The sequence below is a fragment of the Aulonocara stuartgranti genome, assembly GCF_965226115.1.
Source record: "Aulonocara stuartgranti genome assembly, chromosome: 3".
Taxonomy (NCBI): Eukaryota; Metazoa; Chordata; class Actinopteri; order Cichliformes; family Cichlidae; genus Aulonocara; species Aulonocara stuartgranti.
The window spans coordinates 47,672,276-47,700,115 of record NC_138941.1 but is presented as its reverse complement, the minus strand read 5'-3'; the positions used below and the strand labels follow the sequence as shown (position 1 = coordinate 47,700,115).

The window sequence follows — 27,840 nt, the reverse complement described above, 5'->3', positions numbered from 1 at the left end:
ATGCTGAGAAAGGAATTCTTTACCTTTTCACCCTACTGAACTTTTTTGTGCCATTCAGGAAGAAGAATGACAGGAAAGAAAGGAACAATTAGCCAGAGATACTTAGTAGCAGTTATATAAAATTGTTCTGACCAATAGTTCTCTAGGCTTTCTAAAGGTCTGTCACTCATTTTCCCTTATTGTACCTGACCATCTCTAGAGATTTTGTTTTCTTCAAGCCACTTAACATTGACCTATGAAAGGATGAATCAATGTAGTATCACAACAGACAACTTCGCGAAGAACCAATTTTAAATTGTATCTTTAGGCACAGCAGCTTTAGCAGCAGCTTTTCACAAAAGCACATCATTTCTTCCCATTTCTATAGTTGAAGCTAATGAAAAATACCACCAACAACACAGTTTGACAAAAGTACAACATAACTCACCATGGTGTCCTCAAGAAATTGGTGGAAACTGGACAAATGGAGGACAAAAGAGTAAGTGTCAGGCCTAAGAAACTAGCACCTGAAAGTCATGTGCTTAAGAAACAGAAAAACCTCCAGCGAAAACCTCTATCTAACCCTTCATTCGTTCACTGAAGCCTCACCAGAAATGGTCTCAGTGGAAGGATGGGCGTTAAGAAGCCATTCCTAAAGAACGGAAATGGAGAAAGGGCTGAAGCATGGCAAATTACCAAAGAACCGGACTGAAAAGCAGTGGCAGCAGAGTGATAGATCCTAATTTGAAATGTTTGGTCCACGTTGTTGTCAATATGTACGGAAGATGTCAGGAGAGAGATAAAACCATGAGTGTCTACAGCCACCTTTGAAACATGATGGTCCACCATTGATCCACTATGCAATTTGCCTGATTGCTGATGGATTCATTTTTTAGCTTGACAATGATCCCAAACACACTCCCAATGCAGTAAAAGCATACCTGGATGGAAGAACATACGCAGTGGAACACCATCAGTCATGGATTGACCTCCCCAGAGGCCGGACCTCAACATTTTTGAAGCAGTGCAGGGCCATTAAAAAAACAACTATTCCTGAAAAATACTTAAAGAAGTTACAAGAAAGCTGCTTCAGACAGTTCAGACTGTGCTGAGGAATAAAAACTGTCAGAGGAGGATTAAAACTGTTTCTTTCAGATAGAAGAGAAACCGAGGGGCCGCATCAAGACCCAGTTTAAGCTACATATGGAGCTGGAGCTGATAATAAGCACAATCGCTGCTCTTCAGAAGGATCATTTGCAGTCAAATGTTGTTTGCTCATTGCAAATTACAGTCTTTATGTCAGTGAAAATTAAAGAATGCCTATCAATGCATGAAACCCAGATGAAACACTAAATAATTGCCATAACTCTAACAATAATTCATCTAACCTTACCAAAGGGCTCAATAAAACCTCTTTCTCACCATGAAGTGAATGCTTTTGGGCTTATTTTCTGCAACAAGGAAGTAAGTTTTATGTGTTTATGTGCTTTACCCTTAATGAGGATTTTATCAGCCACTGTGTGCTGGTGGTTTATGGTGAAAGACTGCACTCCTGCCCTCGTTAAGGAAACTGCTTTTGTTTCCAGTAAATCACTATGGAGGCTCTGATGTGACAAGCCTCAAAGTTCAAGTTCACTGCCAACGTGACCTTATGCGAGTGCATGTTGATTACACCGACCTGAGGGCATTTGCTGTGGTGCGTCTGCGAACGTGTGCGCATTTGTGCAAATATGCATGAGCTTTAGGGAAGCCTGAAACAGCTCAAGTCCAAAAGAACCCCGTCCAGCTGCAATAACAACAACAAATAAGCCCTGAACTTTCCTCTTTCACCCTGTTTGGAACAACAGACAGAGATAAAAATAACTGGATTTCTTCACGTCATGCTATGTCTGGCCAAAAGCTTAAAAAAGAAAGAAATGGAGAAATCGAGGGAAAAAATTTAAGGTTACGGTACAAGGAGAGAGACAGAGAAAGAGACAAGATAGCGAGTAAATCCTTAAAAATGTCTTCTTGGAAGCTCTGCTTTCTGTCAGCACTGCCGATATGGGGGGAACACTGGTCAAGAGGGAGTCCAGAAGGGTGTTCTAACTTTTAAATAATCTGCTGGATTAATTTGTCAGAATGCATATTATCTTATGCCTATGGATTAAAAAATCTACTTAATATGTCCTAATATTTCTTAATAAACTGGCAATTTTACTGGTTCAATCGATGAGCTTACATTAAAGTCTCCATTCAATAATGGGAGTTAAAGTACAGAAGTAGCTGCATGTATTAAGAGTGATACAGAGGAAACACGCAGCCTGGACATGGCAGCAGTGAAACCAGAAGCTGGCTTACTAACACCAGAGGCACACAGCTGGAATCACTGAAAATGCCACTTTAACTGAAAAGCACCCTTGCTGTTCTTTCTGGGATAAAAACTGAATCTAATGGGGAGGAGACCAAAAACTGGAGTAACTCTAATGGCCACTTGAGGCTTGCTCCATTAGTGAGTCAATCCCAATGTTAGACTCCCTCCGTTATACCATAAATAAACAGGTTTTTTAACCAGTTTTTCTTCCCCTTATTCCCACCGAAAGGCCCCAGCAAGCCTGTGGATTTAAACCCAGGACACTCTTGCTGTGACCCCCCCTACCAATGGTAACCACAATTTGGGTCTTTATGACTAAATTTCCTCATTTTGGAAATCTGTAAAGAGGAATATTACCACAACTTACATATATTAAGGCTTAAAGGGGGCGATCGTGGTTCAGGGGGTTGGGAAGCTCATCTTGTAACCAAAAGGTTGCCGGTTCAATCCCCAGCTCTGTCTGTCCTGGTCATTGTGTCCTTGGGCAAAACACTTCACCTACTGGCATTGGCCACAGGGCACCTGTGGCTGCAACTGTAGCTTGCCTCCACCAGAGAGTGAATGAGTAGTGGAATTGTCTTCATTAACCAAAAATTTTCTTATGCAACAACACACACCACTTAGCAGGTCCACACGGGATGCACCTGCCGATCAAGTTAGCTAGCAAGTACTGGCCCTTCCCCAGATCTATCCTGGTGTACAAATATGGCCACATCCAGTCTGAAAAAGACAAGACTGTATCTTTCAAAACGAACAACAAATAGGATGAAATACGACAAAAATCAGATGCTGTTAGGGCGAAACACCAGTGCCAAAAATCAGAAACTGGTGGGAAAAGAGGGAAACGGATCGACAATTATGGGAAATGAGAGAAGAAGAGGAATGATGGTAAAAAAAAAAGAAGGAGAAGTTGGGAAAACACAGAGGAGAGTCACAGTGGACAAGTATGGAAAAAAAAGAACAGAAGGGGAACTGAAAGGGGGGATTGAGGGGGAAAAGAGGAGAGTGAAAGAGGGACAAGTATGCACATGAAGGAGCGTTTCTTCTGCAGATTAGCAGTAGCTGCAACCCAATACTTTAATATGCTGCTCGACCCCGACAGGCCTGGACTGGCAGTATGTGTGTGCGTGTGTGGTTCACTGTGTATTTCTGGAAGCTACAAACTCTTATCAGCCCTAATCTGGTCTAGGAAGCAAGTCATACCACACTGTCTGAGTGCAATAAAAAAATGACATTAACCAAAGACAGAGGTGAACTACCACGTTTATGTACCCAAGGGCTGCCTCCTTAAAAGTGGGTAAAAGATTAATCTGTAACTCAAATGTCATTTAAGGCCAGGTCGAAGGTGACTCTGTGACTTTGGTCTTCTTGGTAAAGCCATACTGTTCAAGACTAGCACCAGTTCCAGAGCGATAAGAGCACAAATGAACATTTTATGGTTGAATGCTTTGAAGGTGTTTCTTTTTCACATTTGCCTTAATGTAAACCAAACACCTCAGTGTCAGGAGTCGGTATGCATCAACAATGTTTTGTTTTTCTTTGACAGTCTTTCCTTTCTTAAATCTCCCTCGAGCCAAACCACAAATTTATGCTTGACAGGGTAATCTCCATGGAAAGAAATCCGACCACATTACGGGCCATGCACAAATTTGAACAGATGAAGATATTTTTCACATTTGATGGCAGGATTTATACTTTTGGTTTTTCATCAGTAAATAGAGTAACTGCTAGTTTACTTGAGTTTTGGCCTTTGGATTCATTGCCTGACCTTTTGATGTTCTATATCTGCTGAAAAACTGGTAAATATTTTTTTTATTTGCTTTTGGTTTTTTTGCTTAAAAATTAAAAAATCATTTAAAAATGAATTTATCAATAGAGATGTGGCTTTAGCGCTACAGTCGTACAGGTGTTTCCAAATCAGCAATGTTGATACAGAGTTACAACTTGAAAGCAGCTTAAACATCCCCACACACTTCTTCCTTTCGACAGTGGAGTCAAACATGGTACAATAAAGGAATAATGGGCCATAACATTAGAAATGAATCAAGGCTCAGAACAGTGTTATTCTAATCCACATGAGCTCCATTTATGGTTTATTTAATGTATGGACTGTTTGGTCTGGAGTGGTGTCAGGACGGGTACTTCCAGCATCGCCACAGGAACGTTTCCAGCCAGTTGAGTCCAAGTGTAGGGAAAAAGAAAAAAAAAAGAAAGATCATTCACTGCTTTTGTTGTAGAGAAGTCAGTGGAGCCTGAACTTGCAGACCCAACATTTTAGTGGTTCCTTTGCATAATCAGATGAGAGTAGAGGAGGCAGGAAGGTTTCCATGTGTCGTATTCCACAAAACTTTCCTCTCTGTGCTTAAACTATCTCCAGCGAATACTAGAGTAGCTCTGCATTATTCGCAATCTTAAAAAAAATCTGCTTTAGGCCTCTAGTCAGCAACCTCTACTCCCTGTAAATCCCGGTAATCCCTGACTGGTTGGCAAGTGATTGCTTGAGGCTGCTGCTAGTTTCTGGGTAAAGAGAGAGCTGCACCAAAAACCTTGTGACTGCACTAGCAGATTGCCACCATATGAAAAACATTCACATATCTGTAAACACTTCTTGACAAACTACCGAGCATATGATGCAAACCAGAAACTGACGCTGTCTGACTTCAAAGTAAATGTTGGGCGTAACTGCTGAAACCTGTTTCAAGAGGCGCAACTTTTACTCTGAAGTGATATGGGAAACTGTCTCTGTGTCCAGTTTGTGTTTTTTTTCTTGTAGTTTTGCTGCTGCTTGGTGGGTAGCTGTGCTGTGCTGTGCTAACATCCAAACAAAGCACACAGATGTTTTCAGTGAAGCAGCGTATACGTTCTTGTGAACTTAGCAACAGCAAGTCAAGGAATACACATTTTTCCTGGTGAATGGTGGTTACCAGGGAGGTCACTGACTGGTTTCCAGGCTTGTGTGGCTGGGGCATTGGCAATCGATTTCACGTTGACTGCCAGCAACCACCCACATCTGGTCAGGGAATATATATTTTTCCCTAGTGATCGGTGGTTGCAAGGCAATCTCCAACTGGTCTCTAACCCCATGTGACTGAGGTCTTAGCTCTGCTCCCTTTAAGCTAGCTTTCTTCTGACTGGCTGCCTCTTCTCACAGCCATAGCCATGTGCCTGAGATCATTACATATGGAAACTGGTCTTATTGACCTCATAAAATCCAGTTGGAAACAGAGTGTTTACATCAGTCTGAAGCCTGAGCTTTTGGCTCACAGCCCTACCTGCACATAAGTTGGCCTCATTATTTTAAGTTTGGTCACATTTAATAAGAGCAACCACCAATGTAACAGTACATACACAACAGCAGAGAAACCATAAGAGGTCTTCTTTAATGCATTCCTTCCTAATTAATGTTCTTTATTGGCTTTAGAATTGGATGATTGACAAGATTTTCTTGGCGCAAGGAACTCTTACTGGGAATTTTTCCAAAACCTTCCAGCCACGTGATAGCAACAATTCATTTGATTAACGCCGTGAGATGAGGCTGAACGCTGTCTTAAATTTGTGTTGTTATTCAAGCATTTAAAATCCCCTTTGTTTGCCTCACTGACATTAAAACAAGAGTATGCTATAAATACCTAAAATCTACAGTATATATCCTTTTTATATTTCTATTTAACTTGGAGCGGTAGTCTAAGGTCTCTGCATACAGTTGTCCGTCTGTGATTTACTCCCAGTGCAACTAAACAGGAGTCGTTCATTAGGTTTATCTCTGAAAAGCAGCAAGGAAAGGTTTCATGACAGGTAACACACCAGCGACCAGCTCGATGCCAGGAACTGATTACTGACCTCTTTTGCATGGTAGGTTCCTGCCAGATAAAATGCTGTGTACAGTTGAGGAAGCCATTGACTGTACACGCTTAAGAAGAAAAAACAAACAAAAAAAAACCGGGAGATTGGTATCACCCTTTATTGCTTTTGGAGTTTAGTTTCAGCCACATCAAGAGGACTCTGAGTTATTAGCCCTGCTGTTCTCAATAACTTTCACAATATAGTTTCACAACCAAGAACGCAAACAGGATAAAACTGTTTATACGCTAGAAATAGTGCATTATCGCTTCTTTCTTATGTGTATTTACCTTCCTATAAGTGTTTGTGTGTTTTTCTTTCTGTATTGTTCTCTCTGGCTTTGCTGCAAAAGAGCTAATCAACTGTAGGGCTGCATTCAAGGAAGCAGTTTACTCTCTTTCCTCCCTCCCTGCATCTCTTTATCTTTCTGTCAGTCACCCCGTAATCTCTTTTAAAACTTGGTTATCGCCCCTAAAGAAGCAAACAACATTAACACAGGCCAGAGGCAGAGTTGTCTTACAGCCTCGGTCTTCTGTTTCTCTGACTCAGTATTGTAGGTTTCATTTCATTGCAAATAGTAATTATAAGGTATGTCATAATGAAGACAGCAGTGTCTGGGAGATCTCTGTTCTTTAATAAAGGACAAAAAGAATTTGCATGCGACACGTGTTTCTGAAAAAAGCATTTTCTTTTTGTGTTCCCAATAAACATCCCATAACATCAAATTGAGGGAATAAAACAATAAAAAAATCTCAGCAGAACTGCAGCACGTACACAGCTGGAGTCATCAGTGCTGCTTTGTGTCATTTCCCAGCAAGAATTATAAAAAGCATTTCTGACTATGACATGATAAAGCACTAAAACAAATACCACTGGCTCAGCAGTGACTTGTGCATGATAATTGACCTGCACGATATCCTCATATCTCCCATTGCAACCACTTTTCTTGTTTCAGGAAGCACTTTGGGCTCCTCAGTTGGCACCAACCCATAAGGACAGTTGGTCATCACGGGGATGAGAGAAAGGAGATAAAAACATTTTAAAAAAACATTTTACAGGCCAACAAAACTAAAAACAAAGTTGCTGCAGGTGACCGAGTATGGATGCCTGAATTTGCATCACAGGTTGAATATACAGCTTTAGGCACCATATCAACATTTGTGAATTCACCGTTAAATGTTTAGCTTATTTTCCTTCTGATTCTATCTTCTTTGCAACTCTGGACTGTTTTAATGTGGCTGCTATTTTTAAATTGCTGTTCTGAACTTGTGGAGACATCAACTTTTACATCAAACCAACCCTGTAACTGATGTACCACCCAGCAGTCACTGGCAGTTTTTGGGTGAAGAGTCCACAGTTTCTAACGACCAAGGAGCCAATGCGCCAAGTAAGGAGCGTAAACAGGACTGTGCTTGGCCTTTTCTTTTGTTGATATTCACAGTGTTGCACACCAAGAATTCATTGCCCATGGTAATACAATGTGCAGTTCTACTGCAATGTCCTGATTAGATTTTAGAGAGAAAATTCAGCAGAAAGACTCAAAATAATTTTTTTTCCTGTTTGTCTGCAAACTCCTCTACATAACCAGAAGTTGAGCAACCAAACTTAGGGCTCGGGTACATCTTTATCTGCGTACCATTTTACATTTAAAGTTTTTTTTGTATAAATTAGATGTTATTGTTGTGAAATTAAAGTGATATTATAAAGTTATGATACATGTGTATAAAAATGTACTTCGGGTATGATATAGTATGATGTCATTTGTTACCTCTCAATCGCCACTAAAATCCCAGATCAAGCAACACTGTAGCATATAGTAGTCTTACTATAATTCACTAAATCTCCTGCCCGTCTCTCTGTTTGTCCTTCCTTGAGACTTCCTACACAATCAAGAGTTAAGCAGCCAGTTGGCTAGGTACATCTTAACCTCTGAAAGTTTATATATACTACAGTAGAGCAGGGGCATTACAGGCAAAAATTGCCTAGCACTCAGTCCCATATTTCACTTTTTTTATTTTCTATGAAGCATCTATCACCCTTAATTTTTCCTTTTTCTCAATGTGATTAATTACATCAGTTTGCCAACAGCACAAACAGACCAAACAATACTGTTACATGGGCATGCACCAGAATCTGTGCTTATCACCTGCCCTACTTTCCATAGTAGTTTAGGTAAAAACTACAGGGTAACTATTGGGTAGCACTTGTAATAAATGGTCTGTATTTGTATAGCGCTTTACTTGGTCCTAAGGACCCCAAAGCACTTTACACTATACACAATCATCCACCCATTCACACACTGGTGATGGCATGCTACATTGTAGCCACAGCCGCCCTGGGGCGCACTGACAGAGGCGAGGCTGCCGGACACTGGTGACACCGAGCCCTCTGACCACCACCAGTAGGCAACGGGTGAAGTGTCTTGGCCAAGGACACAACGACCGAGACTGTCGGAGCCGGGGCTCAAACCAGCAACCTTCCGATTACAAGACGAACGCCCAACTCTTGAGCCACGATCGCCCCAAACTACTGAAGGGAAGTCAGTAATGGACTGGACTGAGATGTGACATTTGGATAAAAACATTTGACATTTTTTCCAAAGTTGAAAAGTCTCGACCAGATTGTTATTGATTTCCTTCCTCAGCTGCTGCTTCAGTGATTAGTATGAATTAGAACGATTGTGTGTCTTCTTTGTTGCACCTTGACTATGGCAAATATCCAAAATAAGAGCACACCATAAACACACTGACTCATCAGATGAATATCTCTCTCTAACTTGGCTCACCTCTGTATGTTGTCCAGTGACCCCACCCATTTGCTACATCTGGCAGGTTAAAACAAAGCTCTCAGGTTAACATGACAGCTTTTTTCTTTTAATACCGTGAAAAAAAACCCAAGCCCTTAAGCAAAATATCTCATATGAAAAAAACAAATCTGTTGGGTCTTTCCAGACTTGGAAGGTGGTGAAACTCTAACTCATTCTGTTTATCCTGCCAAAAAGGACACATTTATCAAAAGTGGCTTTAGACTTTCTTACCATGCTGTGACTTCATTGGGGTAATATGTTACTATTTCATCTCCAATTTGCATTTACGCCAGTTTTTCCATTTTTAATTTTTATGCCGATAGCAGAAAAGGCAGAGTGTGCTCCAAGAGGTCAAAAAACATCTAAAGAAATGCTGTAAATTTAAAAAAAAGATAAAAGTAAGGGCTGCAGATAATATATGATAAAACCATAGTACACAGCAGAGAAGCCACAGAGAAGCTCTTCCTGTGACTGTTATTTCCCCTGAAGGAAACTCAATAAACAATAAACCCTCAACAAGAGCATCCTTGATTGTGAGTATGAAACCATGACTTCATCAGACCCGACTCAAATGTCACATTTTTAAGGATGCAACAAAGCAGACAGTATGTTTTAAAACAGATCCTGTTTATCCCAAAAGACAAACTGTAAAATTTTTAACCAAGGCTAGAAGCCAAAGAGAGGAAACCAACCAGTTTTGATCTTCTAACAATGTTTCGTCTGTGAACGCTCCATCAACAAATATGTGTGTGTGTGTGTGTGTGTGTGTGTGTGTGTGTGTGTGTGTGTGTGTGTGTGTGTGTGTGTGTGTGTGTGGAGGGGCTGTTTCCCAGAGGCTTTAGATCCTTATACGGGTTTATTAGAGCAACTTGCCTGTTTTACCCTCAAAGATATGTTTAAATCAGATTCTGTGAAAAAAAGCAAGATAATAAGACCACAAAAGGCACTAGAACCTAAACATTTGTAAAAAAAAGTGTTGTAAAAAAGACGATTTTCGTTAACATTTAAACTAATGAAATGGTAGATCAGACAGAGAGAGGGGGGGAAGAGATGCGGCAAAGGGACGGACTAAAACCCGGTCCGGCCGCTCTCGGCCGTATGTGGTGGTTGCCCGCTCAACGCACTCAGCGAAACGGGCGCCCAATGAGTTTGTAAATAAAATCAGCAGAAGAGTTTTCTCATTGACTTTCACCAGGCTTTCTGAAACCACAGGAATCTTCACCTGCTACCACACTAGAAAACCTCTAACTAAAGCTAGCAAGCTCGGAGCATAATAGCTCACTCGAGTTGGTCGGAATTGCTCTTGCAGCCTCTTTCTGTTTAGTCTGAATTTTTCCATTTACTGAAGTCTGACATTTAGTTCCCTTGAAAGTCACTGTTGACAGTTTGTTTTTTTGGCAGTATGCCAGTGAATCCACTCATTGCAGTGATTTTCCAATAAAGCTCTTCCAATCAACCTTCATTGGATATGAAGTGTAATACCAAGATTTATGTGTGTTTTTGATCCCCAGGTGTGAGCTGAGTGTGTTGCAATCGGGTGACGTTTGTTTTACTCGTTCCAAGTTTCATTTTTAACACTTCTGACTTCTATTTGCTAATTACTGATTCTACTTATTGGTTCTTGTAGAAAAAAATATGCCTGCACTGGTTTTCTGCAGCCATCCAATTGTTTCAGTATCTCTCACAATGGAGAAACAGTGGAAAAGTTTGCATATACAAAAACTCTGCTGTTATGAGTTTGACATCATTGTTTTTTCAAGGTGCAGCTGTCAGAAAATGATGCCAGGAACCGATAAACTCAGACATTTTGAAACATGTTATTAACTAGAAGGGGTTAGAGATCCCCGCAGCAGTTATCGATATTCTGCACTAAATCAGATTCTCTCTCTCTCGTTGTTTTTCTAGAAAACCTTTGAAAAAGACTAACACAACAACTTTAAAGGATATTCAGACTGGGTATATAAACAGGATTCACTGAGCCTAAACTGACTCACAGCTGTGCCATGGTCTCACCAACAAACCCACGTCTGTTGGTTTCTGGTGAAAACCCTGCAGAGATCCACAAAATATTTTTCATTTTCATAACGCTGGCCAGAGAGCATACAGTGTAAGCCAATACAAGAGCCCGAGAGAAAGTAATACATCTGTTATGGGTTATTGGAAAGAGTGAAAAATTGATTGGAGCACCTGTACATCTTGTAAGCTTTGCTTTTTGTTAGCACCAAGTGTACAAGGTCACTGTAGGCTATTTTTTTTGGTTGTTTTTTAAGTTAAGGCATTGAAAGTTAATGTAAAATTTGTATGAAATCTATTACATGAAGTTGAAATACTTTAGGGATGTGCTATACATAAATGATGGATGCATTGGTCATGTGAGGAAAAACTTCTGCTTTGGGGAAAAAAATAACGTGAGTCTGGAATTGAGCATTTAATGGATATTTCGTGACAATATGAAAGCTTTTCTGATGCTTAAGAAACTCAGCAAATGTGAAAGCTACAGTGAGGTATTTAGGATGTGAAGATGGAGGTAAGGGGGATTTTCAGGGGTTTGCTGGACAGGAACACGTCCCAAGGAATGAATGGAGAGAGAGAGGGAGGGTGGTCGACGCCAGACACAGAGGTCTTTTGTGTTTGTCTATCAGCTGGAAATCACTAACAACACAGCAGCCCACCACTCCACCCTGTGTGTGTGCTAGTGCATAAACAGTATGTCAGTGACTGACATTTGCTTTTCAATAGCCAACTGTAGAGCAGAATAAGATAAGGGAGTTTTGCTCAAAAGCCAACTTGTTCCCTTGGCATGAAACAAATCCTCAGACAAATCCAAGAGTCTGTCACTCCAGTTACATCATGCTGCCTTCAATCTCTTCATCACAGATGAAGGTCAAACAAGTGCCTTCTAATTTTTGTTTTTAAAAAAATATATATTTACATTTCAGTGAAATATGAATTAATGAAATTATGTTCTCCATGTTTCTCACAGTCAAAAAGTCCAAAGATCAAACCCAACAATGACCTCATCTTATTTCATGGAGACTAACGCTCATTCAAAAATTATTTAGCAACAGCAGTGAGCGAGATGTTCTTGCAAGATACTGAACACTGTGAGTATTTTGCAAGCCACTTTGTAACCCAGCATCAAAATCGAATCTGTTTTCATGAACAACTGCACAGCTTTCCATATTTTCCAGTGGAAGGACCAAGGAGTCCCAGAGCAGGACCATGCTACCAGATGCAAATTAGTGTTCTTTTGAATACAGAAAACTTTATTTCTTTGGATGCAATAACCTTTTCACTAACTTATTAGAAAGTATTACTGTTTCTAGCTTGACAAAGTTGAAACAACTTACTATGTTAGTTTCAAGTTCATATTTTTTACTGAAATATAACCGTTCTTGCATTATTCATCAGCCCAGGCTGCGCTGTCCTGAGTTGACCACATTGAGTATATTCACACACATTGACTTCATACACATCTACAAGGAGGAGAAACTCAAAGCAAGATTTTAGAGTAAACTGAAGGAAGAATTAAAATAGGTCCATTTGTGGGGTTTTCCCTGGTTGAAAAAAGCAAATAAAAATCCACAAATCATTACTGGGAGTTGTTTATTAAAGACAACGATGTCCCTAAAGGACACCACATGTTTGTCTCCATGGAATAACGTGACAGTTGATCTATTTCATTTGACAGCCAAAGAAACAGTTAAGGTACTGTAAGAGCAAATGTGTTTTTGCGAGGTCTGTCATGTGGAATATAGACCAGTTGTGTATTGTGACACTTTTCATGAGAAACAAGACACTACTGTTTTTTGTCAACAGTGGTACTTGGTGTTTTTTATGCCCACTGTTATAACAATGAAGCTCTTGATAAAATATAAAGTGTGATTTCTGCCTCTTTTTTCCTCAGGAACTTAAAAGGAAATACCTATTACAATTACACAAAGTATCATTGGTGCACACACTTGCTATTCTTTCCTGCTAGTGCACTAGCAGGAAAGAATATTTTTAAAAAAGGCTACGAAATGCATTACAAGCACCTGCGTACTTGTGACAGTCAAAAAGTTGGAACACTAACCATTATCAGCCATCATTTTACATATAAAATCGAAGGTGAAGGCCCACCAACCAGTTTTCAGCCAGAAGAACGAGGACACATTGTTGATGCTGTGAGTTAGCATTAGCTAGTTAGTCTTAGTAAAGTAATGTTATCAAGCTAGCAGGATTTTTTTGTGTGACATTATATGTATTTAACGTTATTTGGTGTTTATTCATGCTGAATTTGTCAGAACCACGATAAGGTATTTATTCTCAGCTAGCATGTGGCTAGCAACCAAATGCTAGCAGGCAAATTGCCCATTTCGAATCCTGTTGACCAACTTCCATTACATTATTTTATAAGAGTTTTCTGACTGATGCTAATTCTTAGAAGATAAAATAAAAGTCAGGGTTCTCCTCCAGCAAAATGCAGCCAAATCAGGTGCTTCAGCTTGAGGACAACAAAGGGACCGGAGGACATTAACAAATACGTCCTTTAACGGTAAACACCAACGTTTTAACACTACACTGTCTTCATCAGAGTCCTAAAGTGAACTGGGACCATTGACTTTAATATTGGCAAAACTTATTTTAAGGACCTTTTCATCATCAAAGCCTTGCCTTGAGAACTCACAATGGTGATGAAATGTTCATGCTTAATAAATTGTGAGTCATGGGTCCGACTCTTTGACGTCTATCAGGGCTTTGTGAATTCATAACATACTGTTTGTTGTTAAGTTTGACTCCACTTACTTTCCTTTATGTGTAGAGTATTATTTGAGTGCAATAAAAGAGTTATTTCAGCAAAGATTTTAAACCGTGCATTTATAAACCACAAACATCTTTCAGACACAGGGTTCGCTCAGACTTCAAGTGTCGAAAGAAGACGAGAGCGGCAGAGAATCAAAGACACACTTTTTTCTGTTATTGGTTAATATAATTAAAGACGTTTTGGTGTGGCATAATAAAGCTGTTGAACAAGACCACATTCTTGTCTTAATAGCAGAAGTCACAGTGAATAATTAAGCTTCAAAGAGTAATTTAATACTACATTGCATGGTGCATGAAGGTTAAACCTTTGAAGCCTGCAGCTCGTCTATCCACACCCTAAACACTGATGTCAAAGCAGCTGTTCTGCATCAGCAGCCAAAAGCTAAATATTTGCTGTGACATCACCGCTTTGAGACGGGGGCAGATTTAGAGATATAACATAACAATGCTTTCACAAAGAGAGACCAACGGAGCTTTGTTTCCTAAGGAAACTGAGCTACGATTGCAAATAATACACTGGAGCGTAACGTGTCTACAGGCACAAACTTTCATATTTGTCATCTGAAACAGTTCTGAAATTATTATTATTATTATTATTATTATTATTATTATTATTATATAACTATTGAGTAAAAAAAGAATTAAAGAGGCGAGAAATTACTTTTTTTTAAACTTTTTTAAATTTTACTTACTTAGTTTTTTTTTATTTCTTTTATACCAAAACAGGTTCAATGTTCGTCTTAAACTGTACACATTTCATATGGTTAGGTGTGGTTTCACTTTGATGTCATGTGTGCACACTAAACCTTATTTGAAATATCTAAGGTTGGTGTAGTGGTAGTAGTTTACTTACACCCACCCAAAAAGAACAGTTCAAAGAAATCATTAAAACCCTCAAATTATCTCAACATTCATGTCCATGAGGCGTGTGTGGAAAATTCTCACCACAACTTCCTCTTTTTCTTGTTTTCACCACGTATCCAGTATCCATATGCTTCCACCTACTTGACAGTGATGGGTTCCCAGATGGGCGTTCATCTGACCTCAGCATGCTGTAAGCTCAGCAGGTAGCCTACTATTGCCAATTGGGTGAATCAAATAAAGTGAATGAACAACATCCTTTTCTTAACGCCTCACATGCTGTTGATGCTTTATGTGGCATAACCATTCCATTCTCTCCCTCATCCTTTGAGAAATTCTTGTCTATTTTCTAACACATTGAACCGTTTTTCACATTAGGCTCTGCCTGCTCCTTTAACTGGGTGTTCCTGGCACCCATTTATATGCTATAACCTCTAAAACCTGGCTAAACTTTGTGTAAGCGCTGATATCTGCAGGTGAACATGCTGGCAAAAGATAAGATTTTTAGTTAGAGGAGTACTGGCCAGTGCTTGGCTTATGGTTGTGTGTTGATATACTCCGTGTGGAAAGCAAAAATATGAAACTTTTTTTTTTAAGTGCAAGAACACTGGCCATTGTCCAATCAGGATTCAGTTCTTTATTGGCTTTTTAAAATTTATGTGCAAAACCTTAAATAACGTCCAGCAGAGGAAGTCTTAAACTGGGATCCCCTCACCACACTGGAATCCCTGATATATTAGCTGTTGACCTCAGACATGTAATCAGCATACTAACTGATCGGTTCCCATTTTCCTGGATTACTGTAGGTCTCAATGTCTTAAACATGAAGAAAATGCTGGAACATTAAACTAAACCTTGGTTAGAATTTATCCAGACCAAGACAACTTTTTTTCATGTCAGACGACCGTTTGGCTATTTGTCCCAAACTGTGCTCCAGGGAAGGTTTCAGCATCTGTCATTTTGGTCTGGAGAAAATCTATGTTTCTTGATACTCAAGCCTAGTTATATTTTGTGAACTTTGGTAACCATCAGATATTTGGTAACATTTCATTAAAGCGAAGCTGTTCAACGGTCACAAAGGTGGATCCGAGGAACATAAGTAAATGGGATTTCTAATGTAGTCTCCTCTTTTTGTTAACTTTTCACACATTGCTTGCATACAATGGCCAAGATGCAAAGCTAATAACAGAAGAATCTGAAGGTCATTAAATGTCTCTATGGGCGCTTTCCATCATCCCAGTTGTAAAGTTAGGGGTTTCAGATTTTCACTTTTTCTGAGACTCCCTCCATGTTGGCCAAAGATAAAGCAGCAGGTTTAGATAATAAGGTTAATGCTCCTTTATGTGGACTTTGAGATGACAGAAAGAAAATGTAAAAACGTCTTCCTTTCCATGACAATAAGCAGCCCTGTCTCCTGATAACACCACATGAAAGCTCATGTTAAATAGAAGCTGAGGTCATATGAGGATAGCTATGATAATGTTTCGCTACAGGTCAGAAAAGTCTTAGTAAATCTGCAGCTCTACAGCTGGGTGTGGATTGACTCACTCGCCCTAAATTGAAAGGTAAATCCTTTTCCTTTGCTCTGAACAGTCAAGACGAGTTGGTTTTGACCCTTTGACCTATAGCAGAGCGAGCAACAAAAATTCCCCCTCAAACAAAATGAACTTCTCCTCAATCCCTGTATTCATCTTTCCAGTTTCATTCACTCAGTTTTCAGAAGTTAGCAAAATAAGACAAGAAGCCAGTCTGCAAGTCAATGAAGATAAAGATAGAGTAGCGCTGAGACCATGCAGAGGTCTAATATAGTTTCCTGCTGTGTTTTGAGTTCAAACCAACCCAGTCCCTGAGTGTCATCAATCACTGCAAACTCTGAGCTGTGAACTGATGCGCGGATATCGGCAAGGTTGTTTTATGCCATGAACCATCTGGTCTCTTATTTAGATGCATACACCGGTAAGCACAGTGCAATAAAAGTGTTAGACAGATATACTAGAGTCAACTAAATAATTTTATCTAGAGTGAAGTTTAACTTGGTCCCCTTTCCTCGCCTCCACACAATGTGTATGTTATTAAAACCGTGCTGTGAGACGTTTTATTGATTCTGGGTCAGCTTCTCTCTCTCCTCTTTCATCTGCAGAGCCCCTACGTGTTTCCTGTTTGCATCTACATCTCTTCTCCCTCTCTTCTCTCTTTACTTTTTACTGCAGCTGAAGTACACATGAGGCTTCAACTGTATGAAATAGGAAAATCCATCTTCAAAAGTATTTTTGTGCAAATGTTTTTTTTCCTCCTACGGTACATTGAAAAAATAAAATCAAGCAGACCTGACACATTTAAATGTGGTATTAATAACAGAAAGAAACATGTTTGTTGCTACACATGAAGATGTCTCATTTAGCAGTTATCACTATTTGTTTTCATGGAATCCAACTGCTTCAGTTTTCGCTGTTTCAACGTAATTACGAAATAATTTTATTTTTTACAATCTACACTCATGGATGAATACACAACACATGTTTATCTGCAGTTGGAGATAGATAGACAGTTTTAAAATTAGCTTCATGTACAATAACTCTTCTCCATAACGATAAGAAGTAATCAGTGTGATTTTTTAAAATAATTGTGATATACGCTACTGCCAAAAAGTAAACGGTATACAGACTGGTACTTATATAGAACCTTTCTACGCTACCTGAGCACTCAAAGTACTTTCTACAACATGACACATTCGCCCAAGCACTTCATCTACACTTACGCGCTTTTTTAACAACTTGGGGTATGCAGACTAGCATAGCCAAAGATTTAACCACCGACCTTCCAATTAGTAGATTGGAAGATTGTTCTCTATGGCTACACCTGTCCTTCATAAAGTATATAATACTGCAACGTGTACTCACGGTCTAAGTGTTGATATACATTATACAAAGCTATGGCGGTGTCACTGTTTGCAAGCAACACAACCAGTGCGGCAACCGCAATGGACCCATGAGATTGTAATCAATGAAATGTCTTTTTGAAGAGTTGTGGTAGACAAGTGATTACAGCAACCAGTAAAGTAAATATCCTTCACATTTAGTGCATATGATGAGCCGTGCTCAAATTTACTTATGTTTCTCTTATGTTTCGTTGGTAGAGTTACATTTTTTATGGTGTTGTCTGAAATTAGTTTGCTTTTTAGTTTCCATTTATTCCATGTTCATCGCTTCCACTTCCATTCCAATTTGAAAGTGCCAAGAAGAGTGTTGACTAAGATGGATTAGGAACACCGCAGGCAGGTTTTAAGTGTCTGCAAGTTGAAATGAACCAAGAGAAGAGGTCTAAATGGTCATGAGATTTAATGGCAGTCAGAAGCGAAAAATGTCTGATCTCATGGTGTGCTTTTTATTTCTTTTCTCTCCTGCCTGTTTTCCGTTCTTCTTCAGCCTCTCATCTATATTTTTCCCCTTCTCCATTTGTTTCTGCCTGGTTGGGTTTGTTGATGGCTTCTCGTTTTTCTTACCGGTTTCTATTTGTTACATCATCACCGCATCACTCATGCACAGTTTGTAGGAATGTGCATTTGGTCCATGCGCTCCATGGATGAGGAATCTCCATGTGGAGCCAACGCATTTTATAAGATAAACGACAAGCCAGATCTGCTTTAATGCTACTTTTTTTTTTTATCGTCGCCTCTTTATTAGTTTTACATTCTTTCCTCTCAAGCTCATTCTTAATACTTTGTCCTTCTCACACTCTCTACTCATCAGTCTGTTTTTTCTTTTCTAACCAAAACGTCACGGCCAAGCCCAAGCCTATCCAACACACATAGTTCATCAGTGAATCCCATCCAAGCATCTGTTTTGGACTTGTTGGATTGTCGGTTTCGTGCCAAATCTAAGAGGCACAGAGCCATTGCGTGTGCTTGAGAGAGAGTTTGTGAAGAAAGAAGTGAATTCTCAAAATTATTAGTGAAAGGTTAGATAGCTTTTTTGCTTTCATGTGGATAACTAGAGATCTTTTTTTTTTTTTTACCTTGGACTTGTCAAATATCTCTTTAATAATCTTTATCCAAGATTAACCATGTCCTCTTGCCATGTGCGTTTGTTTGTTAAATTATGCACTTAAATGGACATCACCCACTAACGCATTTTCACGCAAGCACAGTAATAAAAGTCAACAAAATGTCAACATGTCGCAAAAGAGTGCAGCACCAAATGGTTTTAAGTGGCTGCAGTGAGGATCCGCGATAAGCTCCTCGCTTCCAGCACCTGTTAGCTGCAAACAGCTGGTGTGCCTTACAGACACCAACAACATGCCTTATAAGTGGCTGTGGTCAGACGTGACCTATTTTTGTCATATAGAATTGTGCTTGTTGTTTGGCAGTGACTTTTTGCTTTATTCCACTTACACAAAGACCTGCTGTGGTCATCAGTTGAAGGAGGAGAAGGAGGAATAAACGTCTCAATGTTAGTCAATTCAGTGAAGCAGACTGTGTGAATCGCAAAGGCTTAGCAAATCACTAGTTTAGCATGGGAAACTGACTCTGAGACTAACGGAAGAGCTCTCAGCCTCTTAATGTACTGACAGTCAGGTGATAAGTGGGTATATTTTGCCCTGTGCTACACAGATCACGACGTTCCCATCAGAGCTCTTGGCTTAACCCTGCTTTCATCTTAAACTGTCTGGCATGATGGGGTGGACGCTTGTTTTTCTGAGTCAACTGTGTTGTGATTCCTGTGAAAGCTACTGATTAGCTTTAGTTTGTCTCAAGGACACAGTCTGATTGTTATATGACATTCTCGCTGTTGTACAGCTGTCATAATTGAGAATGTATAACTGCTTTCCAGCTTCTCCATTCATCTGTTAAAAAAATGGCAACAAAACTTTGGAGTTTCATCTCTGGTTCTCCGGTCACTTCACTGGAACATTTTATAAGAAAAGGGATGGCGCCTCCTTGGTCTGCCAGCTTGATTTAACCACCATCTTGGCTTTTTCGCGTACCAGTTCCACTCTTTAAAAAGTCAATCTAGTGACGCGAGCTGAAGAAGAACAGAACGTGTTGAGTTTCAAAACCAGCTCGAAGGAATCAGTAAAAGTGGACAGGCTTCCAATGGCTTACAAATGAACCGAAGGAAAATTCCGGGGGGGTTTCAATTAGCACGATAGTACGTGTGTCTGCATGTGTGAGCATTTGTAGGGAAGTAATGAGATGTAAACATGTTTAAGTGTTTGTCACCAGCGATTGCCCGCCTGCATTTTCTCTGTTATCCACTTATGCATTGGAGAAAAACTAGACATTCCTGTTCCCGTCCACTGAGGACCACAGGGGCATGGAGCAGCACTCTCTGATTGTTTCATACAAGTAGAGCAGAGAGAGAGGAGGGGGTGAAGAGGTTAAAAAAAAAAAGGTAGAATGTAAGCCAGACACAAAAAGAGATTTTGAGTGGGGGCAACAGGAACTAAGGGGGCTGAAGATATACTGCTGTGAGCGTCCAGACATTCAGACTGAGGGGAAAAGTCCTGTTGGCAATGTCTGCAAGAGGAGGACTTATATCAGTGGAGTGGGTTAGTGGGTTTATGAATGACTGTGTGTGTGTGTGTGTGTGTGTGTGTGTGTGTGAGAGCAGTGGTGGGATTCTCGAAGGGCTCTCTGGAGTCACTGGTATGTTGAAGCTGATTCAACATATGCACTGAGACGAGTGTGACGTTAATGTGTGTCAGCTGCAATTTGTTTACCTACAGCAGGGATGTTGTGTGGGTAATTGTATTGCGGGCTTACATTGGTGGTCTACATTGCTTATGCGGTTTGGACCTCTGAGCCCCAAGGAAACCACATGCCAGTCGATGTGGTCGACTGGCATGTGGGAAAACTACTGGACAAATACTGTGCAGCCCCCCCCCCTCTTGTGTCAAAAAAACAGATCATATTCATTGGGGTATAAACATATGACATTCCGGTGTGTCCTGGGGCATCCAATGCCAGAAGGTTAACAGCAGCTACTTTGGGCCCTGTGGTTTGAGGGTTTCGATCTTTGGCTTGTTTTGGCACAACTCAGGATGGGGTCTGGGTAGTTTGTAGCAGGGTCAGTGCATCAGATCGCAGCAGGATGCATTGTACTGTGGCTTGAGACCAGTGCCATCGGGGAGTTCACTTGAAATGTCACAGTGTACTAGGTCTCCACCAATATTTAGGTGGGTGGTGTATGTCAAAGTAACATCTACATAGCTGTCAGTATGCAAGGTTTCCCATCTGGTCAATGTTTTTCATTTCACCCTTCAGTAGTTTTAATGCTTTAGTGTAGAAAAAAAAGCATGATTCATGACACGTGTGAGGTTTTTCACAAACTAGCACATGTGAGTGCAGCAGTATTTTCTGGCATGTCACGTTAGTCTGTCGTTAGGTCGTTGTTAGGCAAAACAATGACGTCATATCATATTAAGCATAATTCAATATTTTGTAAATAGAATTCATATGTTGTGAATATAAATGACAAGTTACTGCCATGAAACGAAATGATACTAAGCTTTTCCATGGTCTTTTAGGTCCATAAGCAAAGAAATTGTTAACTTTAGCCTGTTGGTTGCTAGGAAACATGATGCTGTCTTAATATCTGATAAAGATAAGAACCCTTAGGGGCCTAAAATGAACTTGTGTGCCAGCTTTGGTTGCTCAACTCTTGATCATGTAGGAGAAGCTTGCAGGCAAACAAACTGAGAGTTTTTTTCATCGTTAAAATATAAAACTACAATTGTATAATCACTTCTAATAAGTCAATGTCAAGGAAGACCACATTTTAAAATCTGAATATGGTTGAAAGAGATGAAGACTTCCCACAAAGTTTTATCAGTTCTATAAACAAACCCTCTAGTGCCTGAGCTGTGGGTCCAGGAAAAGAAAAAAAACAACACACCTTTCTTCAATCTGCAAACAAAAGAACATCATTTTACAACTTCGAAATGATGACCAGAGAATGCAAGCTTTGCACAAAATCCATCAGGCATTGCACAAAATCCACAATTTTTTCAGTAACACAAGAATTTGTAACAACCCTGCATGAAGAATCTTGCCTGCAAGTCACTGCCCACATTTGTTTGACTGGCCCAAGTGCTTTAAGAGAGCAGTTTTACAGATTACAATGATAAAGGCCAAACAGGTTTAAACCAAACATTTGGCAGGCAAACACATGCAAAAAAAAAAACACATTTGCAAATCAAGCTTTTCAAATCAAGCTTGTGTTGACAAGTACAGAATTGCGTAAGATAGAGGTTACATATGGTAACGTCTAGCAAAACAGCGGTGTTAGATTATAAATGGATTAAGGCTCCAGTGGCACACCTGATGCAGTCAATTATTGACTGGTGTTGTGATGACTGCATGACTCTATAAACACCTGACAGTCTGTTGGGTCAAAGGTTCATCTCTACTAATACTATCAATAAACTTGCCACAGAATCAAAGAAAATAAGCCAAACTATAAAAAAAAACATGCAGGGATTCTGACTGTTGAGCACAAACTTAGAAAAATTAGGTGTTTTACTTACAGCGCTCTCATTTCTAGTACTAATAATGATTCCCTTTCACTTAATCCATCATAAACATCTGGGTTTCCAAGACATTTATATGACTGATATGGTATTCTTTCTTTATTTTTTTGTTGAAAGGGTACACTTGACCACAAAGCCAAGACCATGAAGTAAAATTGAAAGAATGGCAAAACATCCTGCCATTTTCAGTAATAGAGAGTACAATGAACAACCAATGAGTTCCAATTAAACCATGAAAAAAGTTTAGAGTCGGAAAGCTTTCACAAGAGCCACACATACGATTGGTTTATTTAAATAATCTGTTCTGGATACAGCTATTAGGCCATTGAAACTTGTCACTCAGTAAAAGCCATTTAGCCATTTACTACACATACTGTATATTAGTGGACTGCTGTCAGATGCTGTGGGACATTGTGTATATTTCAGACAAAAACCTTGGATGGTATCTTTACAAACTGTCCATTCCTCTTAATTCAACTCACATGTCCTATACACATATATAGTTATCTGATGATTGAGTGATTTTCCCTCGGAGCTGAAGTTTTTTTTCTATTATAATGACAAATACACCCAATTACTTCCAGCCAGAGTTCCAGTTCTGCATCAGTCACTGCAGATGTTTCTAAATTCACTGTAACTGTGCAGATTCCTTCATGCTGAAACCAGGCTCCATCTGGTCTTTAACCCAGGGTCAGCGGAGTTGTCTGGGCTCACATCATTAGTGGCAACATTAAAAACTTTTAGTTGAGGGCTTTAAAAATTCAAATCTGGATTTCATCAGTTAACTTAATGGGATATAAAGATAATCATTCAGAAAAGTACTGGATGAGTATTAGCTGGTAAAGATGCATTTAATGTACCATCCAGTCTACAAAAAGTATATTTGCAATATTTTTTCTTGAATGAGCAATACTACATTCTAACTTTTGTTCGTTGTTGGGTTTTTTTATACAAAGTACCAGACATACACAATAGCCATTGACTAAATTAGCATTCTTGAAATCAATTTTATAACATGTTAAGTGTATCTCAAACCTTCTACTTCTGTACTTGCCCTTCTTAAGCACATGAGTGCATATTCAAAAAGATATCTAGTCTTATATTAAGCACATTAAGAGTGTGCACGTCATGTTGGTGATGTCATCACAATGATGTTTGCTAGTTAGCTAAGTTAATGCTAACTGGCTAGCATTCAAGAGTATATATATTTTTTAAATATGAACTTTTAACATATTGTGGCATTACTTGGGTTCATGCAGTTTTCATTGCAGTCTTTACCGTCTGTACTCTGTACCACAATAACAGCTGTTGACAGCAGAAAGGTTTCTGCAACAGTTTGTTTATTGCTTCTGGTCTTAGCTAGTGTTTGCTAACACCAGTGACTGGAACTTTATTTGAAGTGGATCTAACACTGTCAGACTTGGGCAATTAGCCAATTAACTCTCATTTGATATTAGAATTTAATCAAACTCTTTATTAAAGAAAAACTCAGATGATGTACATACAAAGGCACAAATCTTACGTGGTCAGATATGGTTTGAAAAAGCTATTTGTGATAGCTTCCAGTAGTTTTTGTTATATATATATTTAGGTGTTTGAAGTGACAATCAGATTTCCAGTTTCTTTCAGAATTCTTGGGAATCTGGAATTTTCTATTAGAAGTTTATTGGGTTGCAGAGGGTTAATGTAAAAGAACTAGTGTTGTGTTTGTTCAGGTGTTTGACAAATTGCAATTGTGAGATACACGCAGTAGTTAGGTTGAGTCACTGTCAAACATTGCACTTATCATTCAATCTTTTTTGATTTAAGACAACACTACTCTGCCAAAATACATGCTACATATTGCACACAGTGCACTTTTTGGATTTGTATTAATGGAAGAATGCAAACTGAGGCAGTTTTACGTCAGTGTGTGTGAAGCTATTATTTCAAGATAATATCGGCACTGGAAAACTAATAGACCTACAATGTTGAAGGCTGTATTAAAACTAAAAACAATGCCCTAATACGAGAGGCAATTAAATCTTTTAAATCAATTTATTAAACATGTTTTGCTTAATAATATTGTTATTCATTTGGTTGATGCATGGTAAATGTAATGTTCCTTTCCTTCCATCTCTTACCTTGGAGATGTAAGCTTTGATGCCTTCGGCCAGTTTGATGCAGGGTTCGCCAAAGAGCTGGGCTAGCTGATCTGGGATGTCCTGGTCCTTATCCAGAGCATTTAGTAAACTCAGGCATTTTAACTCCTCTGTCACTCCCTGGCTACGCACCTATAGGACAAACATGAGACAAAAACAGAGAAAGTTAAACGACTGTTAAATGACAGTAATTCTTGATGCAAATTGATCCTCATGAGATGCGGAACCCAAAGATCCAGCGTATCATATAATATTTGTCAGTAGCTAGAAGACAATCGTTATCACAACTGTTTCCACAATAACTATCCCAAAATCAAGTCTTATTAATCATTTCTGATCGCTTACATGGGTCCATAAACATCCTTAAATTGATTTATTCTTTCCCTTTACTCTTGATATTTATGCACGTCAGTTAGTCATACTCTTGTGTATCATCACTCTGTCAGCATTTTCAGAGCATCAGCTCATGTGCTGTCAGTTTCCTTGAGCACGTGTTTCTAATTTCTGCTATTTTTTTCTGCAACATTATCTTGAGGCACCAAACCTTTCTGCAGGTTTTCAAGGATGGAAATAACTGATATAAGCAGGTTTAAGTAAATAAAAGTCAATCAGAAGCAATAACAACTAGGATAAAATAATAATTTGAGGATTATTTTAGAATTTGTGCATTTTTTTAAGTGTTTGGGGGGGAAATGGCATTCGTCTCGGATTTATTTGTAGGCTGAGACCAAACGTAACGAGAATATTTTGGCACAGGTGCACCACTGAAATGCAGGTACTTATGCAACAACACTTAGTAAAGGGTTTTTCCTAGTGTGAACATTTCTTATCATGTGTGCAGACATACACACATATGGAGTCTAATAAGAGACAATTGAATCAACAATTCCTCAGTGGGCAGAGGGGAAATTGTTTGTTTTGCTACGCCTCCTGTTTGGCAGCGACTTCCATCCCAAATAAGAAATGTTTTCATGTAATTTTAGGCAGCATGGGTCAAATAAAACATCTTTGGGAACCAGATTGTCTACGGTGCTCTAGCTTTGGAGTTATGCACACAGATGTGTAAGTGTGTGTATCCGTGTGTGGATATCTTTCAGGGAGGTTGTCGGCATCACGATCTGAAAGCCCTGTTAATGACTCTGTAACAAGCACTGATGAGGAGAGAGATTACAGTCCTGCCCTCCTTCAACCCTCCTCTGTATTTTTATTAATTTCTTTCTGCTTGACCTCCATTTTCTAATGAAACCCCTTTTCTTCCTCTGTGTTATTTTCCATCCCCTGCCTTTTCTTTTCCCACACCAGCTCATGCTGATGCAAACGTCTGTCTCCCTTTCCTGCGACTGTGTGGGCAATTTAATTCAAACCAAGTGAGAAGGACAGAACCCTTACGGGAAAGACCACCGGGGCCACATCTCAACATTGCTGCCCAGCCCTGACAAAAGATGACTCACGTCTCTAATGACTTCACTTCTATTCAAGGACAAATCCCAATGAGTCTAATTAGACACACATGTTGGTACACATTCCAGTTACAAGTCTATGTCTAGTTTGAGGTCAACTTTGAGAGGCTCTTATTATCCATTACAGTCAAATTTACAAAATGTGCAAAGCTGACAAAAAGGTTTTCTTGACCTATCTGACCTTTGCATGACCCCAAAACCTGTGTTTCATATAAGACGGTGTCAGTAGCAACACAAGCATGAACCCGACAGCTTTTTGGGAGAAGGACAAGAAGACAAAATATCTAATGGAAAGTTGAGTCTTCACTGGATACATTACTGTTAGGGAGAGCATTTGCAACTTGACTGTTTCTCCTGTAAAAAACAAGTCGACATCTGAAGTTATCACATAGATCTACAAGGTTTTTATTTAAGTTATAGCTCTACAGAACAAACTCTTTCAAAGTAGCCACATTTTGTCTAATTCAGCATTTTAAGATTATCTGTACAGCTTTTTATTTATATATTATACTATATGAAACTGAGCAGCCTCAAGTAGGTGCTTGTGGCTCGCAGGAATTAATTTTATAATTAATAAAATTTGAGAGCTGTACTAGTATATATATGAGGCAGAAAATAAGGAAATGCATAAAAGGTCTTCTTAAAATAGCTACCAAAAAAGTCTCACGTATTCGTTGTTTAAACCTGCAGAGGGTAAAAATGTGCAAATCCTTTAACTTAATGGCATTTAATGGTATTCTCTGCATGTGATGAGGTTAAACTTAATCGCACACAAAATTACATACCGCTGAGTTAATTAGAGTACACGCTCATTTTAAGCGTTTTGTGAAACTTTAAGGGTCATTTGTGACTGTTGGCATCACTCTTGAAGACTTGGCTCAAAAACGTCTTTCTTTGAGAAGTGACTTAAACTCACTCATCTATCTACTCTCTATTGTTTTTCACCATTGCGATGAGAGAAAAGGAAGCACAGCAGGTCATTTTAGATCATCCGAATACAAGCAGGATACATCCCAACAAAAACTGCTGACAGTGGAGTATGGGCAGAGACACCCCGTGCATTGCGAGGAGTGATGACAGCAGAAGTGATAGGGAGTTTCACACATGCATGAGTGGATCTGAGCTCACTCAGCACACGAAACAGAATGAAAGTGAGTTGCGTTTCTTTCTGGCGCCTTTGCCAAAACACAAAGATCCACCCTGCTTTGGTGGATCTGGTTGAAGGATTTAATTGCTATTAAGGAGTTCCTTTGTATATAAAAATAAAAGATTTTACAGACCATGCTTTGCAAGTGTGTTTGCACGCAAGCATGTGTGTCCATTAAGTTTTGACAGGGCCGGTAGGGAGTGTTTGATCTATTATGGGAAACAGTCTTGTCCATGTTAGTGAAGAGATAAAGCCCATGCACATCAGTGCACAGAGCTAAAAACAGGATTAGAAGTAATCTTTCTGCTCCATTAGTGGATGGAAACGAGGCCAGAGGCCAAACTGAGCTTCCACAGAAACATTATCACAAAGTTAATGCACTTATTTGTTTCTGAATTTAAACTAATAGTAAGTTAAGTGTGAAAAAAACATCCTACGTCCTCTCAGTGGAGAAATTATGACATCATCACTAATTAGGACTAAACCTTTGAATATTTAAAAAGAAACAAATTGTAATTTGCAGTAAACTAACTGAATGTGAAATAACCTAAAGGTATTTAAATTGCACTTACAACTTACCATCAATTTACCACTGTGAATATATTTACGTACCTCCAATTATGATTGTATATGCTTTTCTTAATTTGTGATCATTTTCTTCTGATTCTGTGTCAATTGGCATTGGGTAATTGACCCAGAATTGGGAAACTGGAAAAAGATGGATTGATGGATGGTTTTCGGTTGTACACATACAATGAAATTGCAGGACAATATGAACCATCCACTGAAGGTTTGACTACCTCAGCTGGAATTCTGTTATGTATAAATAATAAATACCTCTCCACAGACAAATCTCTGCAGTCAGAAAAAAAAGAAAATTGTTAACAAAATTTTAGCCACTTAGATCTAAGGGACCTTAC

General features: G+C 39.2%; 1 protein-coding gene across 1 annotated transcript in view; it reads right to left on the bottom strand.

Moving 5' to 3' along the window:
- Positions 1-27,840, bottom strand: part of tnfsf10l (TNF superfamily member 10, like) — a 73,722-nt gene that overhangs the window by 19,618 nt on the left and 26,264 nt on the right. The window contains exon 2 of the mRNA XM_082528727.1: positions 24,296-24,445. Coding sequence (XP_082384853.1) covers positions 24,296-24,445 — 150 coding nt within the window. The remainder of the gene's footprint in view (positions 1-24,295; positions 24,446-27,840) is intronic.